This window comes from Chiloscyllium punctatum, chromosome 1 (genome assembly GCF_047496795.1).
Source record: "Chiloscyllium punctatum isolate Juve2018m chromosome 1, sChiPun1.3, whole genome shotgun sequence".
Lineage (NCBI taxonomy): Eukaryota > Metazoa > Chordata > Chondrichthyes > Orectolobiformes > Hemiscylliidae > Chiloscyllium > Chiloscyllium punctatum.
Genome location: NC_092739.1, coordinates 152,481,241 through 152,501,648, shown reverse-complemented (window position 1 = coordinate 152,501,648; position 20,408 = coordinate 152,481,241). Strand labels below are relative to the sequence as shown.

Sequence of the window (20,408 nt, the reverse complement as noted above, 5' to 3'; positions counted from 1 at the left end):
ACAAAATGTGATCTGTATGATCTTATATGAACAAAATCCATAGAATTTTAGATAAAAATCACAAGTCATCTCTTTAAAATTGCATGTTAATTTGGAAGCATGGGAAAAGCCGAAGCTCTCTTACAGTCCTAAGTTAAAAAATCAACACCAGGTTGTATTCCAACAGGTTTAACTGGAAGCACTAGCTTTTAGAGCAATGCTCCTTCATCAGGTGGTTGTGGAGGACAATTGTAAGACAATTTATAGCAAAAGTTTAGTGATGTAACTGAAATTATACATTGAAAAATACCTCGATTGTTTGAGTCTTTCATCTGTTCAAATACCCATTACAGTTTCACTTTCATGTGTAAATCAGTTTTTTTAAAAAAAGTTGCATTCAGGTTAACAATTGGTGTTAACCCGGTGGTGTTCTGTGCCATAATGTTTAGACGGATTCTAATCTTAAAAAGAGAGAGAGAGATAAGAGTCTTACATGAATTCAGTTTTTGAGCAAAATACAATGGAACTCTGCAAGTACAAATTCACCCCACAAAACATATATATATTGCACACCTGTGTGCACACATATCAGTCTGTCTGAGATGGAACACTTCAGCAGTCCAGGACATGCAACCTCAGACCTTCGGATGACCATCCTCCAAGGCAGACTTTGGGACGGAACAGCAAAAAGTGGCCGAGCAGAGGCTAATAGCCAAGTTCCATCACCATAGGGAGGGCCTTAGCCTGGACCTTGGATTCATGTCACACTACAGGTGACCACCATTGCACTATACACACCAACACCTCAGTCTTAGACCACTACACTCTCTCACACTCACTCAACCCCCTCCCCCACCCCAGACACTCCTACATGCACCCCCCTCACAGACTTAGACATTACACTCGCATATACACTCAAGCCCCCTGCCCCAGACAGACATATGTTTGTGGGGTGAATTTGTACTTGCAGAGTTACATTGTAATTTGCTCAAAAACTGCATGAATTCATGTAAGACTTCTCATTTTTTAAGATTAGGATCAATCTAAACATTATGGCACTGAGAACACAGGGGACTAACACCTTCAACATATTGTCTGGCTAACACCAAATTTTACAGCTAACCCGAGAATGTAACTTTAAAAAGTGCTTTGCAATTTACAGATGAAAGTGAAATATCGTGGTACTCAAACAGATGAAATACTCAAACAATCAAGGTATTTTTCAATGTATAATTTCAGTTACATCACGAAACTTTTGTTATAAATTCTGTGTCTTACAATTGTGTCCTCCACAACCAGCTGAAGGAGAATCGACACTCCAAAAGCTAGTGCTTCTAATTAAACCCGTTGGACCATAACCTGGTGTTGAGAGATTTTTAAACTTTGTACACCCCAGTCCAACACTAGCATCTCAAAATCATGACAGTATAAGACAATTGTGGTAATTTGTACAGTCTAAGCTATTAAAAATAGGAAAAATCCCTACTTTAAATTTGGGGAAAAATTCCTTGTAGCCACCCTTCAGGATGTATAGCTCTGGGTAATGCAGTTTTGGGTAGTCTGTGCCATTCACCTCACGATCCTTTTCACGCAGAAAACGACACCTGAAAAGGGTTAGAAAATCCCAGAAAACTTAGCACTATTTATTGAAGGCACTGGTTAAGAACAAAGCTTACACAGATAGCAATTTCCCCATTTATAACCAGATGCCTAATGTAGTTTTATTAGATATTCAGTTCTACATTAAATCATAGCAACTTCCCTGATCCAAGCACCCAACATGACCTAGCCAGTATAGTTATTTTAGGTGAAGACCAATCCAATTACATCTATTCAGAATGGGCAGACTTTCACAAGATGGCCTTCTTGAGAGCAATATAAATGCTCATCTGGACTTTAAAAAACTTAATCAATTTCACCCCTCAAATCAACTCCAGATACAACAACAAAACAATGCGATGACTAAATCATAACGCTACAAAGTTCATCTTTACAAGCACATTTCTCATCTGCTAATCCCCCATGGCTAGCTCCCCTTAAGGTGCATGGTGAGCTGCTTTCTTGAAACACTGCCATCTACATGCTTAGATACAGCCATAATGCCTATTGAGGGAACACCAGGATTTTTGATGGGACACTGAAGGAGCGTCATAGGAAGTTAGTTGTATTAAGTCAATGATTCAAATGACTGACTCAAAAGTTACTTCATAGAATAAGCTAAATTCCATCTGCCTCTTAAGTACACATTTAGTTCACTGAAATCGATTGACTGGTATTTAGTATGTCAGGAAATTTGAATTAGGTACTAATAACTCTACAAGGGCTAATTTTTACAAATTAGAACCAAGCCATTTTAGAAATTATGTCAGAAAGCATTTGCTCCAAGGATAGTGGGAATCTAGAACCATTCTGAGGGGGTAAGAATGCAGGTATACATTTTAAGAGACATTGAGGCAAGGAATCTGGAAACGTTACAATCAACCATAAGCCAAATAGTAGCAGAAAGACCATCATAAAATGTCCAGGTTACAATATTTTGTTGAAAATTAAAATGGATTCCATTAGTTCCCATATATTCAAGTTATCAGTACACACCCCAATAAAGTGGGTGCCACAGTCAGGTATGCCACAGTCTGCAATAGTGGCTACATTCAGACATTTTAACATCCTGACTTCTCCCTTTAGACCCTCATCAGCAACAATGGGAAGTCATATTCAAATCACTAGATTTACTAATTGCACAGACTGCAACTTACATTCTTGGGGCTCGCTCAGATGAGAACTCGCAATGGAAAATTATAATCACTCGCTTAGCTTCATCAACTGGAACAATGGGTTTCTTTAGCAGAAAACTCTCCACCTCTTCCTCCATGTGCAAATTAAGAGCACCCTTAAGGCAAATTGACAATCAATGCTTGGATTCCTGAAGCATGCTAGATATATAGATTATATTAAGACAATAACCTTGTTCCTTCCCCTTTACCACTAAATAATTAAGAACTCAGCCCTGAGTAAGTGAGCAAAAGTGTGGAGATTATAGTACAAAATCAAGAAACTTCTGTTTTAAAACTAATACCTCAGATTCCAATAGATTAGCATGCATAGAAGACAAATGCACTTTAACAAAATGTAGACGAATATTGCTTCAATTCCCAAGTCAGCAGGAACACAAATAGAGAAGTCATATTTAGTCATTTGTTTAGACAGAGCACAGTAAGCAGAAATGCTTGGTTTCATATGTACTGTTAAAAGCAGTGAGGATTGCAAGGTGTCAGATGGGATCTAGCCTGAAGGCCATAAAGAATAGTGGATGCTTACAACTCCCCACAAAACTAGGCTGAAAGTTGCAACGTACAGCACAATAGCAATGACCAAGAGAGCAGGATGTGGAAGTCATTAGCATGCAGTACCCTGGCAATTCACTTACTTTAATGTGCCCGCCTTCATACTCATATGGATATCGGCAGTCAAAAAGCAGGAATTGCTCAACAAATTCATCAAACTCCCCATTCACCAACTGAATTACCTGCAAGACATTAGGGAAAGCAAGCATCACTGACTGGTCATAAAATACAAGAGTACTGCAATCCAGGTATTATTCAACCCACCTTTCGTGCAGTTAGAACTTTAACCTGGTCTTCTAGTCCAAAAGGGAAGGAAACAGCCACTGTGCTATGCATTATTAACAAAAGCCAAATTAATTTCAGCCTTCAGTTTGGGCCCAAAGCATAAATTGAAATGAGGGCGCTAACGAGAGTGCCAGAATGAAGCTTCCCTCTCAGATGCATGGCTGAGTAGGTAAATTGATCCACTGACATTCTGCAAAGAAACGCTTCCAAATAAAACACCATCTTCAAAAAGGAATGAGCTTAAGTGAAAGTCTGAAGCTTAAGAGGCTCAATAAAAATTTTGCTTTAATTAGAATCTCACTCAAGATGTCTGCACATCTCACGTATACTTTAACAAGTATCTAAATGTTAAAAACAGGATTACATCTGGAGAGATCAGAGGTCTCCACTGTTATACACTGGTAGAAAACAGATGCATCATTGCAAAAAGGCTAGCACAGTGATTTTTTAAAAACATTAATCAATGCACATCAAATTTAATTTGATTACATCATTAGTCAATCCACACTTTGGACAGCTTTTGTCACAATACTGGCATATGTAATTACTTACCATCTCTGCAGTTATATATTGTAACTCTTGGTGTCTTCCCTCCACAGTGGGCAATATATAGGGCTATAAAGACAAAGTGCAAAACATTTGCCAGTTACATAGCTCTAAATACCTAAAAATCAATTTCTTCAACTCCTTCCAATCCTTAAAAATTCCAAACAAAGGACAACTGAACTGGGAACCTGGGGTTACACAAATTTGGAGTCTAAAACAAAAAAAACTGGAAAATGCTATCATGTAAAAACAGGAGAATGAGATACCTTGCATCAGTACCATTTGTATCCTCATAGAACACCAAGGCAATGTTATAACTAAGGATTCTGCGTAACAATTCAGATACAGCTTCCTTTCGCTGCCAGAAAAAGACTTACCTGCAAAGTGCAATACTTAATCCAAGTAATCAAGAGGGTTAGCAGACCTTAACCATCGGTGGCCATGTGGTCTTGGAAGCTCAAACAATGTCAGCTTCTACAAGGCAGTGGCAAAGTCCAAGCCTCACCATTGACAAACCTATTGCCAGTCATTTGTGACAGGCTTGGCCTTTCCAGAATAACTTTGTTCAAATCAAAGAAAAGCAGGTCATCTCATTGGAGGTTGCTGTCATCACCTTAGTGAGAACTGACAATTTTAGTATCAGAACCCCAAATGTGGGAACAGGCCCAACAGGTTGACAAACCCTTTGACGAGTAACCCACCCAGACCCATTCACCCTACCCTAGGTTTACCCCTGACTAATGCTACTAACCTACACATCCCTGAACACTATGGGCAATTTAGCATGACCAATTCACCTAACTTGCACATCTTTGGGCTGTGGAAGGAAGCTGAAGCACCCAGAGAAAACCTGCAGTCGCCAGAGGCTGGAATGATCCCAGGTCCCTGGTGCTTGAGATGGCAGTGCTAACCAATGAGCCACCATGCCCCTAGTTGGTTGTAAATGCAACTAATTGAGGTGGTTACATGAAGAGAGAAGTGTTAATTCATTCTACTTGATCATCCAAGGTTAAGAAAATACACTGGAGACAGGCATGGTGGATCCTGCAGCTAAATGCAGCAGTGACATTATTGATCCACATGAATCGATTATCTGCAGGACTGCATCCCTGTGAGGGAGCCAAAGTCAGAAGAAACTGCAAGCAGCTAGTTTTGATAGCTTAAACTCAATTGCGGCTATATGCAAGTTCCGAGAATGCACTTGTGCTATGCCACAATCTCGGTCCAGGGATCAGGAGCAAGCAAGCACAAAGCCAGAAATCTTTTTTGAATTGGGTTATTGAAAGGCAGAGGGGTCTGCATGGTAATTTTCTAATCTTGTTCACACCACTGAATGCCATAAATGTCAAGTACCTTTACTGCAACCAGTGACATTTAACATGATTAAATGTCAGCCCAAATTAGCATAAAATTTTAAAAAAACAGTTTTAGACCAGGAAATTGCTTGTGGTTAACCTGGATTCTAACTTCTAAAAAGGTCACTAGATATAATTATAGTGATGACTTACGCAAACAATTCCACAAGGAACAATTGCTTCATGATTTTGAAAATTAGTTTGAAGTGTTGTTGAAAGGTTTAAGGTCAACAGTAACCCAAATTTCTAAATACCTCTGTACAGACTCTAATAATGAATCTGTACAGAGGTATTTAGAAATTTGGGTTACTGTTGACCTTAAACCTTTCAACAACACTTCAAACTAATTTTCAAAATCATGAAGCAATCTTTCCTCATGATGGAATTGTTTGCATAAGTCTATCACTAAATATGGCTATAGGCCAAAAGTATTTGAATGTATGCCTTTTTCAGGACTCCATCAGTACATGATTCAGACTCAAATTCTAGTTATCACCACCCTAGTCAATGACCCAAATAGCTAGAATGACAAACAAAACCGGACATTAGACTGTGCCCTAGTTCCAAAATTTAAGTTATACTAAAAGCTGAAAAAAAAGGAATCAGATCTTTACCCTTAGAAAAGGAAAGTTAGATAAAATTTAAGCACTTAAAAAGATTACATTTAGTGACTTCAAAGCATTTAAAATGGTGCAGAGAGATGACAGCATATTGAAAACACCTTTACTAGTAATTTCACAGGTCCTGGTTAATGTAATGAACTATGAAAGCAGATTTAAATTAAATTAAACCTATAGTGAAAGCTGGTCTCAATGACACAGAATGAAGCTACCACTGATTACCAAAAAACATCTGATTCACAAAATTCCTTAAGGCCTACATCAACATCAGATCCACAGTAGTGTGGTTGACTTAATTACCCTCTGAAATACAGAATTGTCTTAATTCAAGGCCAAGTCATTGGGGATGGACAACATTTAGAACATTGATCTTTTTTCTTATGAAATGTCTATGTCTGAAGTGAATAAACTTGTGTGCCAGTGTGAAGAATAAATGCAACTGACTAAACAACCTGGTTTCTACATGATTCCATAAGAAATCAGATTCCCAGAGTTTCTTATGGTTCCACGTCACTGATACAGGATAAGTGCAGATTGGTGCCCAATACATTGCTCTGAACATCTGTAGTCCTCAAGGCATACATTCAGGCTATCCTCAGCCCTTCAAGCAATCATTTTTGTAGTACAAGTGTTTGCAAAGTTACAGATAAGTGCACTAACATCTGGAGAAGTTGATCCAATTAAAATTTTCCCATTTTAATATACAATGCTGCCATCAATAACTCAATAGGCTTTCCAAGACAGAAACTAAGATCCATGAAATTAGTTTTATATATTTAGGAGAGATTGTAGAAATGCCATACCTTTGTAAAATCTCCAATCATGCGTCTGCAATCATCAATTTGGAGTACTTTCTCAATTTCAGCATCACAGAAAGATTTTGACCGTAATAGAGAATGCTGCTTCTAAATAGGTAGAGAAGAAAGGCAGCTGAGTATAGGTATTGTATCTGTAAGTCTGTTCAGCTTTAACAGTGATGTTGCTCAAGCAATTATTAAATCTGACTGTTCAATTACACAAACTAGTCTCAGATCCAAAACAGGAGAAAACGAGGACTGCAGATGGAGATCTGAGCTGAAAATTTGTTGCTGGAAAAGCGCCGGTCAGGCAACATCCAAGGAGCAGGAGAATTGATGTTGCTGGCATGAGCCCTTCTTCCTGAAGGGCTTATGCCTGAAACGTCAATGCTCCTGCTCCTTGGATGCTGCCTGACCTGCGCTTTTCCAGCAACACATTTTCAGCTCAGATCCAAATAGAACTGGTCAGTCTGCCAGACTCATCCAGCCAACTACATCCACTTCACTGAATGAAACCCAACAATGACCAAGTGAGGCACCAAGTCAAACGAGCAACAAGCTGCAGTTAAAGGGGTAAGAAAAAGGTTGAAAGACCAGAACAGAGACATGACATGATTGGCAAGAAGAAATAAGACTAAGTTCACACTCCGAACAGTGTATATTGAAGTTAAGCTCAAACAACAAGGACTTCTGAATGGAGTTCCATTAGAAACTAGTTATATGGAGCCCATCTTAAAGACCCTGTTCAGAGAAAATATTGACTGCTTAATGTAGAGTTCACCTTTTTACACTAAATGGCTCTACAACACTTAGAACTGCAACACTCAGCCATGCTCAAATTGCTGCTTCAATCCATCCTTTACCACTCGCCCTTTATTGCGCTAGCATGTTCCAGACAGTTCATTGCCAAGGAGATGTATGCCTTGTTAGTTCAGTTGTAACCAGAGTCTCAGGTAACATTTTCAAATCAAAAGAGATAATCAAGCTACTTGATGTTCCTACCAAAAACAAGACCACAAGCTTACCACTTTCTCAGCACTTGTTTCTTCTGTTATGCCAGCAAGACTTCTCCTCCGTTTATTCTTCACTGGCGTCTCTTCATCTTTGGGCCTATCCACCCGCTTGAGAATGGACCGCATTTCAGGAGCCAGATTTGGAGATTTAACATTATCAGCATAGGACCATTTATGAGGAGCTTCCTAGAAGTAAAAGAATTTTGCCTTCAAAATGCAACTATAATTCTCCTCTATTCTAAATCTCACTATAATCAAACAGCCATAAACTCACATCCAAAGTTTCTGGAGAGATCTCTTTTCTCGCCACGAGTGGAGCAGTCAGCAGACTGGCCATGCCAGAAGGTACATCAGCATCATTCTGTCAAAAATGAAAGTTGCACAAAAGGTGTTTCAAACAAAAAATCATGACTAGGAATGAACAGGCATTACAGCTTTGATGTTGCTACCATCATAGCAACCTAGACTTGAATTTTGAAATTTGTTCATGAATCTGGGCATCCCTAACTGGGCCCACATTTATTGCCCAGCTCCAATTATCCTGGGGAACATGGTGATCTGCCTTTTTAAGCCACAATAGTCCTTAGAACAGTGCTGTTTGGTGTTTTCAAGCTTTTGACCTAGTGAAGTTATAACTAGAACAGTCACTGGGTTGGAGGAGAACTTTGTGAAGCTTGGTCAAATCTTAAGTGCTTCAAATGGAGGAAAAACCAAACAGGCCTTCCACAGCCACTTGAACCCTCTCCACCATCCAGAAAATTTTCCAAAAGTTAGAAAAAAAGGCAGAAAATTATCTAAGGGATCTTTACAGTAGCGTGATAAAAATGTAAAGTTGCCCATTTTGGCAAGAGGAACCAGAAAGCATATTACTCAAGGTGAGAGATGTTGCAGAACTGCAGTGCAGATCCATGTAATTGTGCAGAAAAGTTTGGTATGCATGTATAGCAAGTAACTAGAATAGCTAATAGAATGCCAATTTATCACAAGGGAAGCTGAATACCATAACTGAAGCTAACTTCAATTATACAGGGCACTGGTGATACCACACCTAGAGTACTGTGCACATTTAAGGGTGCAAGTGTTGGAAATAGTTCAGAGAAGATCTACTAGAATATCTGGACCTGACAGGTTATGCAAGGAAGGAGGCTGGACAGACTTTGCTTTATTCACTGAGTTGACCAGAAACAACTGAGTAGAGATGAACTGATGTCTTGACAGTGTAGATGGAGGGGACACTTCCACTTACAGGGAGAAATAGAATTAGATGGTCACTAATTTAAAAAGAAAAATCAGATATTGCCCTGAGGAATGTGGATTTGGAACTCTCCTAAAAAGAGCAGCAGCATCTATGGATATTTGAAGGCATGGTTATAAATTTAAGTGAGCTGAAGAGTTCAGGATAATGGGAATACATTGAGGTTACAGTCAAAAGTTATGAACTTATAAATCAAGTTCTGCAATTCAATTTAACTACTATCAGCCAAAAATAAATTGAAATGTAATGGCAGTTTCAGTGCTGATGGAACCAGGAATTCATTACTGCTGTGACAAGGACAAGTGAACAAACAAACAACTATAGACTTAAGTCTAAAACTTTATATTTAACAAACTGATTGTTATACAAGGCTGCACTGTTGCAATTTACCAAAGTGCCACCTATTTTCACAAAATGTGAAAACTCAGTTAGGGCGCTTGAAGGTTACAAGGAAGTCAGGAAAGACCGAAAAAGAGAGCTCAGAAGAGCCAGGAGGGGACATGAGAAGTTGTTGGCAGATAGGATCAGGGTTAACCTGAAGGCTTTCCATTGGTAGGTCAGGAATAAAAGAATGACAAATGTTAAATTAGGGTCAAAGTTGTGTGGGGAGGCAGAGGAGATAGGGGAAGCACTAAATAAATATTTTTCGACAGTGCTCACTATAGAAAATGAAAATGTTGGCGAGGAAGATAGAGATACTTGCATCTAGACTAGAAGAGATTGTGGTTCACAAGGAAGAGGTATTAGAAGTACTGCAGAGTGTGAAAATAGACAGGTCCCCTAGGCCGGATGGGATCTATCCTAGGATCCTCTGGGAAGCAAGGGAAGAGACTGTCGAACCTTTGGCATTGATCTTCAAATCATTGTGTACAGGAATAATGCCCGAGGACTGGAGGATAGCAAATGTGGTTCCCTTGTTCAAAAAGGGTAGTAGAGGCAACCTTGGTAATTACAGACCGGTGAGTCTCACTTCAGTTGTTGGTAAAGTGTTGGAAAGGTTTGAGAGATAGGATTTATAACCATCTAGAAAAAAAAAATCTGATCAGGGACAGTCAGCAGAGTTTTGTGAAGGGTAGGTTGTGCCTAATGAATCTTATTGACTTTTTTGACAAAGTGACCAAACAGGTAGATCAGAGTAAGCCGGTTGAAGTGGTGTATATGGATTTCAGCAAGGCGTTCGATAAGCTTCCCCACAGTAGGCTATTATACAAAATGCGGAGGAATGGGATTGTGGGAGACATAGCTGTTTGGATCAGTAATTAGCTTGCTGGAAGAAAACAGGGTTGTAGTTGATGCAATATGTTCATCTTGGTGTCCAGTTACTAGCAGCGTACAGCAAGGGTCAGTGTTGGGTCCACTGCTATTTGTCATTTTTTTAAAATGACCTGGATGACAGCTTAGAAGGGTGGGTTAGTAAATTTGCTTCCCCTATCTCCTCTTGACTCCACAGACAACTTCTCACTATTTTCCTTGATTGACCCTAATTTAACATTTGTCATTCTTTTATTCCTGACCTACCAATGGAAAGCCTTGGGGTTAACGACATTAAGGTCGGTGGAGTTGTGGATAGTGCTGATGGATGTAGTAGGTTGCAGAGAGACTAGATAGGATGCAGAGCTGATCCGAGAGATGGCAAATGGAGTTTAATGTGGACAAGTGCGAGGTGATACACTTTGGACAGAGTAATCGGAATGCAAAGTACTGGGCTAATAGTAAGATTCTTGGGAGTGTAGATGACCAGAGAGATCTGTGTCCATGTCCACAAATCCCTGAAAAGTTGCCACCCAGATTGACAGGGTTGTTGTTAAGTCGTAGTGTTTTGGCCTTTATTAATAGAGGGATTGAGTTCCAGAATCAGGTGGTTATGCTGCAGCTGTACAAAGCTCCGGTACTGCCACACCAGGAGTATTGTGTACAGTTCTGGTCTCTGCATTATAAGGAGGATGTGGAAGCTTTGGAAAGGGTGCAGAGGAGATTTACTAGGATGTTGCCTGGTATGGAAGGAATGTCTTTGAGGAAAGGCTGAGGGCCTGGAGGCTGTTCTCATTAGAGAGAAGGTTGACAGGTGAAACAGACATACAAGATAATCAGAGGGTTAGATAGGGTGGACAGGGGGAGCCTTTTTCTAATTATGGGGACGGCAAACACAAGGGGACACAACTTTAAGTGAGGGGAGATAGGTATAAGACAGATGTTAGAGGTAGTTTCTTTATTCAGAGAGTAGATTAGATTAGATTAGATTACTTACAGTGTGGAAACAGGCCCTTCGGCCCAACAAGTCCACACTGCCCCGCCGAAGCGCAACTCACCCATACCCCTACATCTACCCCTTACCTAACACTACGGGCAATTTAGCATGGCCAATTCACCTGACCTGCACATCTTTGGACTGTGGGAGGAAACCGGAGCACCCGGAGGAAACCCACGCAGACACGGGGAGAATGTGCAAACTCCACATAGACAGTCGCCTCAGTAGTAGATTCGCCAAGTTTAAATGCATTTTAGTCTTCATTGGACACGCAAATGGACATACATGGAATAGTGTAGGTGGGATGGGCTTCAGATTAGTATGACAGGGCGACAACAGAGGGCCAAAGGGCCTGTACTGCACTGTAATGTTCTAATGTTCTATAATGGGACAAAGGGCAGTTTAATTCAAGGAGTACAGCATTTTGTAAAATATTACTAGGTCATAACATTTCATCCAATCATTTGCACAATCGATGGATGGAGATACAGCTTCTGCAGCTGAGAGTGCTGGCTGTAACAATTACAGCTCCAACACTAAGCACAGTTTCTAAAGTACAATTTATCTATAACAGGGTTTCACAAGAATGCAACCATCACATTATAGAAGAACTGACTAACAAAAGTCACTGTTTCTCTACCTGCAAAATTTAGTAGCTGCTAGTGAAGTGACTCCACAAGTAGTGCCTGCAATTCTATTTAGCACAATCTCAGTTTAGTTAACAGCTAAATTGCTTTACCTCAATATCTTCATCAAGCAACTCCAAAAACCCATCATCTTCATCATCGATTGATGAGGTTAGTGATGATTTGCGTAGAAGGATTGGACTACTAACATCTGTTGACACATCACTTATACTAGGTGAAAACTAAATGAAAAAAAAGTTAATTTTTTTATGGTTAAGCTAAAAATAAGGTTTGCTCAAAATTAAGCAATTATTACTGGGGTTGATTACTAGCAGTAATATTCAAAACCAGCAAATTTAATTTCATCTGCTGGAAAAACCAAAATTCTAACAGCAACACAAAATCAAAGAATACAGGCAAACGTCATGAAAGCACTAGTACGATTTATATTCTGCAGAAAACAAGTGCAATTCTTTTTATGCAATTGTGGGACATGCTGCTGGCTGGCTAGCCAGCCAACATTACCCATTCCTAGTTGCCCTCAAGGTGTGGTGAACTGTCTTTTTGAACTTCAGTCCACATTCTGTAGATTGACTCACTTTAGGGAGGGAATTCTAGAACTTTGAACTGAAGTAGTGATATATTTCCAAGTCAGGATGATGAGTGGACTCTGAAGGGAACTTGCAAGTGGCAGCGTTCCCATACATCTGGATAGTAGTGATGAGTTTGGAGTTGAGGATTTGGTGAATTTATGCAGTGCATCTTGTAAATGGTACACTGCTACTGAGCGTCAACAGGTGAAGGAGTGGATGCAGTGCCCATCAAGCAATCCAAATTGTTTTGACATCAAGCTAGCCAGCAGCACCTACATTCCTCAAATGAATTAAGATCTTGAAGCTGCACCCATCTAGATCAGTTGAGAGCATTCATCATTTCTGACTTATACCTTGTGGACGATGGACAGGCTTTAGGGATTTTTATTCCTGATGAAGGGTTTTTGCCCGAAACGTTGATTTCGCTGCTCGTTGGATGCTGCCTGAACTGCTGTGCTCTTCCAGCACCACTAATCCAGGCTTTAGGGAGTCAGGCAAAAAACTAGTTGAGTTCTGGTCAATGGTAGGCCCCAACGAAGTCAATAATAGGTGACTTACTGATAGTAATAATTGAATGCCAAAGGATGGTAGTTAGATTTTATTGGAAATGGTCATTACCCAGATGTGGCATAAATGTTACTCGCCAGCCCAAACTGGTTATTGTCCAAATATTGTTGCATTCAAACATGAACTGCTTCAGTAGCTGAGTCGTCAGTGGGTGGGGGTAATGGCTGAGTGGGAAGGGGGAGAAGTTAGGTGACAGATTGTGCTGGAGTGAAAATCTGTTCCTGCTAATAGCCCAGTCCTGAGTTTTAGATGTCGGTCTTGAAGTCTGTCTCATTTATAAAGTAGTAGCGCCTATTAACAGAGGGCATTTCAAAACAAGGTGGAATGTTATCTCCACTGATACTGTCATTGACAATTGCCAAGTGGTCCACCAGTTTCATTTGAGTGTTTACAGCAATACCTAAAGTAGCTGCTAAGCTATTTGAGGGAATTAGAGTCAAACACATTGTTGTGTCTGGAGTCATATGTAGGTTACATGTGGCAATTTCCTTCCTGAAGCCAAAATGGTGTTTTTCCCAACAATTGACAATGGAGTTATGGTCATCATTAGACTCTTAATTCCACATTTTTATTTAATTCAATTCAGTGGTGGGCTTTGAACCCAGGTTCCAGAACGTTAGTTGAGTAAGCCCCTAATTTCAGTATTATTATATTAGGAGAAACACTACACTTACATTATATTCCACTTGTCATGTGCTAACCCATTCACAGCAATCCCAAACCTTGAAGCCTCCTTGTAACCAACTTGCACCCCAATGCAGTTTGGTGTCATCAGCAAGATTGGAAATAATTGCCCTCACATCAAGATTGTGGGCTTAGCACCAAATTTACAGTACCTACTGGTAACCTGCCACCCTGAGATGGATCATTTTTGTCTGTGCTGTATTAACCAGCCAACCCATAGCAGTACATTCCCATCCAAGATGGGCATGTTCCAAATTTACTAGCCTGTGGGACCTTAGCAAAGCCTTCGAGAAATCAAATACGCTACATCCACAGGTAAGATTGACAAGAGTCTGCCAAGAGGATATCTTTCTGTAAAATGCTTTTTCCTTTCCATTTCTAAATGCTCAATTATCACATTCTCAGACCTCTACCCTACTAGACAGTAGGACTGTATTTTGTCACTGCCCCTTCTTTCCTATTGGAAAATAGGAAATGTAAATCCAGTCAGCAGGAACTCAAGTTCATTGATCAACCCTCAAACCAAGCAATTTGAAGCACAGATTTTTTTTTTAGCTTTTCAGTTACATAATCCCTCAGTCATCTATTTGACAAATTCCTTTCATATCTTCAGAAAATTACTATTTAGATTCAACCATCTTCCCCCACTCACCACTATCAATTCTCCTATCGCCACTTTAAAACATTTTACATTTTCCTACTTAAATTTTTTGCAGCTTTTAGAGCAATTTTAAAGAGCTATGTGAAGCTAATCAAACTGGTTGAATGCAAGAATGCTAATTAAGACAATTTAAATACCATTAAAAAACTGTTGAGTGATTGTCTGAGGTATTGTCTTAGAGAAAGCAACAGACTTCCTATTTGTTAAGGCAATTAAAAATGAACAGCTTAAAACATTGTCTGCAACCACACTAATTTCAATTCTTGGACCTGTGTACTGTTATTCATATGCAGGGATTGGTGACTGCAAAACAAATGTGCAATTTGTATAAAGTACATAGGGAACCTCATTTTGAGTAGCAATGCCATAGTCAACCAACTTATTTGTAGTACAAAGTTATCATTTGGTGTTGCCTGGTGCCCTTCTGAACACAGGATCAAGTTTGGCAACTGAGCTCTTTTCTGTAGCTGTAATTAAAAATTGTTACTTGCCATTAATGCAGGTGCAGAGTTTGGTCTCTGATCTTGTCTGCTCCCACTAGAGAAGGTACAGAGACGGTTTCGAGAAACTGGATGAACTGGCTTTTTGAACTCAAATCCTTCCTGCAAAGAGGCAGAAAGTGAGTTCATTTGTGAAACAAGTAGCACAAAAGCCCATCTCTGCACAATTTTCTCCCAACTATCTGAAAGAAAGTTGGTGCAAAATTATTGCACCATCTGGTTAGTTACAGAAATAGAAAATAGCACAAAGCAGCATTTAACCTATTGTCACAAGGCATGATGTTAACCTAAATGGCACTCAAGCCAAAGTCTGAAATTAAAAAATGACTAAAGAAACCAAGTTTAAGATATCACACAATTATGCAGAATTCCCCTATTTTCATGTCTTTTATACAAAGCAGAGACCAGACTTTTACTCAAGAATGACTATCCATTACAAGATGAAACAGACTTTAGCTTCAGGTAAACAATTATCAATCATCAGCATGTTACCTTTGGGTAAAGCTAACCTGCCCTTTGACTAAGGCTGTCCTGGTTGAAGGACAGGACTGGAAAGCAGTCAGCAGTCCCTAATCAGTTTTCTCAAATGATTCTTGAGCTGATTAGACCACCACTTAAATTTTTCTTCTCCAGATTCTTTCACAGGTTTGTGGGAGACAGGCTGACTGTTTCACACTTAACTCAGTCAGTGACTTTCATAAATCACAGCTTACAGTAACTGAAGGAGAGAGGGAGCAGATTTTCATTTGGCTTTAGTTTTTCACTTTGAAAACAAACAAGCCTTGGTGAATTTTTAGTGCACCTTGAAGGCAATACACTTGGTGCTGAGCAGTGGTGGATGGAGTGAATGATGTGCCAATCAAGCAGGTTGTATGACACTATCCAGGACAAAGCTTTAGGACTGTTCAAGCTGTACTCCTATGGAAGAGAGGGGTTCTATCACAACAGTGGCTTGGAGGGGATCTTCCAGGTGGTGATGCCATTGTATCTGTTGTCCTTTTACATTGAAATGGTGGTGGTGGAGGTGGTTTGGAAGGTGCTGTCTGAAAATCTGAATTTCTGCAGTGCATCATACATAGCACACTAAGTGTTGGAGGAAGTGGATGCGATGCCAAGTGGACTGGTGTCCTGGAGACTGTCAAGTTGGTTTGTTGGGGCTGAACTCATCCTGGCAAAGGGGGAGTATTTAGTACACTCCTGACTGTTGCCCTGTAGAGAGGACAGGTGAAGAGTTACTCCCTGCAGTATCCCTCATCTGTTCTTCTCTTGTAGCCAGTGTTTGAGGAGAGTCCAGTTGATATTTAGTCATAACTGATGAGGGGTTCAATTATGGTGACACCATTAAAAGTCAAGGAGTGGTGGTTAGATTGCATCTTTTTAATGATCTAGCTAGCATTTGTGGGCTACAAGTATTACTTACCATTGTCAGCCCAAGGTGAATATTGTCCAGATCTTATTTGAAAATGGACTGCTTCAGTATCGGAGTTACAAATAGTACTGAATATTGTGCAATTAGCAAACCACCCCACTTAAGGCCTTTTGGTGAACCAGCTGAAGATGGTTGGGCCTAGGACACTTCCCTGAGGAACTCAGGACATAGAAAAGTACAGAACAGGCCCTGTGGCCCACAACGTTGTGCTGAGGATTAATCCCTATGTAAAATAAAATAACGTAACCTACACACCCCTCAATTCACATGTTGTGCATGTCCAGCAGTCACTTAAAGGTCCCTAATGACTGCTTCCACCACTAACATTGGCAACGCATTCCATGTGATCATAACTCGCCATGTAAAGAATTTACCTCTGACATCCCCTCTATACCTGTCTCCTAATATCTTAAAAGTTTGACCCTTGCGCTAGTCAATCCTGCCCTGGGGAAAGTCTCTGGCTAATGACTGTTTCATTCCTCTCATTACCTTGTATACCTCAATCAGGTCACTTCTTCCTTCTCTCTAGAGAGAAAGTCCAAGCTTAGCCAAGCCCTCCAGTCCAGGCAGCACCCTGGTAAATCTTCTTTGCACATCACTCCAAAGCCTCAATCTTTCCTGTAGTAGGGAGACCAGAACTGGACACAATGTTCCAAGTGTGGTCTCACCAGGGACTTGTAGAGCTGTAGCAAAACCTCACAGCTCTTAAACTTGATCCCAGTTAATGAAAGACAAAATACCACATGCTTTAACAACCCTATCCACTTGGGTGGTAACTGAGGGATCTTGTGCCAGGCATGACTCCAGCCACCGGAAAGCTTATCCTCAGTACCTATAGACTAATTTTGCTAGAGCTCCTTTACTCAGTAGTAAGGGTATGGAATGCTTTGCCTGCGAACAGTAGTAGATTCACCAACTTAAAGTACATTTAAGTCGTCATTAGACGAGCATATGGACGTACATGGAATAGTGTAGGCTTCAGATTTGTATGACATGCCAGTGCAAAATCAAGGGCCGACAGGCCTGTTACTACACTGTAATGTTCTATGTTGTAGGTCCTTGATGCCACAGTCAAGTACAGCCTTTATGTCAAAGGGCTATCACTTTCACTTCTGGAATTCAGGTCATTGGCCCATGTTCTAACCAAGGCTGTAATGAGGTCAGAAGTGGAGTGGCCCTGGTGGAACCCAAACTGGGTGTCACTGAGCAGGTACTGTTTGATAGCACTGTTGATGATATCTTCAATCAATCACTTTACTGATAATTGACAGTGGACTGATGGGGCAGCAATTGTCTGTTGGATTTTGACCTCTAGGTACAGGATATAACTGGGCAATTTTACACATTTACATCTACCAGGCAGTGTTTTACCTATACTGAAACAGCTTGGCTGGGGAAGCAACAAATTTAGTTGTCTTTAGTAGTATTGCTGGAATGTTGTCACAGCCCATCGCTGCTGCAGTATCCAGTGTTTCCAATGGTTTAACATCACTGCACATGATATCCTTACTCTACCTTCAGTATTTCCAAAAGCAACACTGTCACTCAAGCTTCAGTTTTAAGTAAACAGACTCAACATACAATTATTTTACACTTAATTCAAACAAATTGTTTTGCTCAAGGACCTTACGTTTTCTTTGTTTTCTTCAGTAGAGGGGGTACCACTTCCTTCATGAAATACTTCTGAATCCAGAGAATTGCACTGGCTTGACTTCAATGCAGGACTTGATCCTAGAAGCCTCATCTAGAAATTAGAAAGCAAATGGCTTAGCACCTCATTATAGCATTTCAGCATATTGTGTATATAACACCAAATCATTTCTACAGTAGACGTAGATCACAATCTCATGTCAGAGCACCTAGAATGATGGCAGTCAATTGCAATGCATAAAAGATATCGTTGTTGTCTATAGCATTTAGGTTATTAAACATTTATGGATGTGGGCAGCACAGGTAAGGTAAGCCATTTATTGAAAGATGCTCGGAATAGGCAGGGAAAACAATGAAAGAGAAGGTTGCCAAAGTTTAGGGCACTCTGCCTGAATATACTTTCTTTGCAAAAAGATAAGCAATCTAAAAGGCATAAGATACAATTAGAAAAAAGGTTATCCACTTTGGTTGAGGATCAAATGCACGTTATTTCCTAACTAGAAAGATGTACAAGTGGACAAAGGTCTCCTGGTCAATAAATCCATGAAGGCTAACATGAAAGTTTCACAAGCTACTCAGAAGGCTAGTGGAGTGTAACTTTTCTTACAAGAGGATTTGAACCAAGGAGTGCTGCATCTTGAACCTTAGTTCAATTGGAGCTCAGTTAGGCTACACCTAAACTCCTCTATGCAGTTTTGATCTCTTATCTCAGGAAGGATATTACCAGAGGGAGTGCAAAGCTTTACTAGACTACAATCATGAAGGGAGAGACTGGGCAAACTAGGCCTGCATTCTCAAGTTTAAGACAGATGTGACTGCATTGAAACTTACAAAACACTAAAAAGGGAGAGAGAGGGTAGTAATGCACTTCCTGTGGTTGGACGGAGTGTAGAACAAAAGGGCTACAAAATAGAACTGGAATTCCTCGTGTGGAAACAGGCCCTTCAGCAAGTCCACACTGAACCTCTGAACAGGGACACACTTAGACCCATTCTCCTTTAGGGGAAGTGAGAACCGCAGATGCTGTAGATTAGAGTGGTGCTGAAAAAGCACAGGTCAGGCAACATCCAAGGAGCGGGGGGGGGGGGGGGGGGGGGGTAGAATGACATTTTGGGCAAAAGCCCTTCATCAGGAATGGGCTGATGGAAGGCTTTTGCCCAAAACGTTGATTTTCCTGCTCCTCTGTCCCCATTTCACTCTACATTCCCCCTAAGTAATGCATCGAACCTACACAACCCTGGACATTATGGACAATTTAGCATGGTTAATTCACCTAACCTGCACACCTTTGGATTGTGGAGCAAACCCATGCAGAGATGGGACGAATGTGCAAACTCCAGAGTTGCCAGAGGTGGGAATCGAACCCAAGTCCCTGGCGCTGAGACAGCAGTGCTAATCACTGAGCCACCATGCCACAAACGGGGATGCCACTTAGAGATGAAGTGTTTTTTTAAATTCAGGTTGGAAACTTAATTGTTTACAACAAAGGGGTGTGGACGCTCAGTCTGAGTAGGTTTAAAGTAGAGATCGACAGAGTCCATACAGATAAATCAGAAATGAGGATGGGGTTTACAAAACAGCATTCAAGATGTTTGATTAGCCATGGTTGAATTGTGGGGTACACTAGCTGAATGACCTGCTCCTGTTCCCATGCTTATGCCCACTTGTAATTGACCTCAGTTTAAGCTGGTTCAGATGGTAGTGAGACTATGCAAAGGCAAGGCAATATTTTTCACTGAGAAAAGATTTACAAATGTTTTTAAATTCGCACAATTTTTATTCCTAGGAACCAAATTTAAATTCAGTTGTTACAGAATTCAAGCTAGTCTCCAGATAATTAGCTAGATCTGTGGATTATCAGTCCCACTAAACAGTTGTGTTGCTGCTGTTGTTCATACTTAGAAGTACTAGCACCACTATGTAGGAACAAACCAAATGAATTAGGTAAAAACAAGGACTGCAGATGCTGGAAACCAGAATCTAAATTAGAGTGGTACTGGACCTGCTGTGCTTTTCCAGCACCACTAATCCACAAACCAAATGAATTCATGGCTGGCGAAATGGTGCAGGTGATGAGGGGAAAAGGGTTAACATTCTTGAGGCATCAGGATCAATTTAGGGGAATAAAATCTGTACAGCTAGTTTACACACAGCAGGTCCAGGACCAACGCCTAAGGTTTTCTAGTATCTCTAGAAGGCCTTAAACTAGAATCAGTCAATAAATGAGACAAATCCACTAATGGGAATAAATTTAAA

At 40.4% G+C, this 20,408-nt stretch overlaps 1 protein-coding gene across 1 annotated transcript in view; it reads right to left on the bottom strand.

Annotated features, from left to right (window-relative positions):
* Positions 1 to 20,408, bottom strand: part of cdc25b (cell division cycle 25B) — a 40,196-nt gene that overhangs the window by 5,648 nt on the left and 14,140 nt on the right. The window contains exons 6-15 of the mRNA XM_072575168.1: positions 18,133 to 18,246; positions 15,065 to 15,175; positions 12,182 to 12,310; positions 8,214 to 8,300; positions 7,952 to 8,125; positions 6,933 to 7,034; positions 4,161 to 4,223; positions 3,407 to 3,505; positions 2,736 to 2,869; positions 1,466 to 1,583 (exon numbers count right to left, since the gene is read on the bottom strand). Of these exons, the coding sequence (XP_072431269.1) occupies positions 1,466 to 1,583; positions 2,736 to 2,869; positions 3,407 to 3,505; positions 4,161 to 4,223; positions 6,933 to 7,034; positions 7,952 to 8,125; positions 8,214 to 8,300; positions 12,182 to 12,310; positions 15,065 to 15,175; positions 18,133 to 18,246 (1,131 nt within the window). The remainder of the gene's footprint in view (positions 1 to 1,465; positions 1,584 to 2,735; positions 2,870 to 3,406; positions 3,506 to 4,160; positions 4,224 to 6,932; positions 7,035 to 7,951; positions 8,126 to 8,213; positions 8,301 to 12,181; positions 12,311 to 15,064; positions 15,176 to 18,132; positions 18,247 to 20,408) is intronic.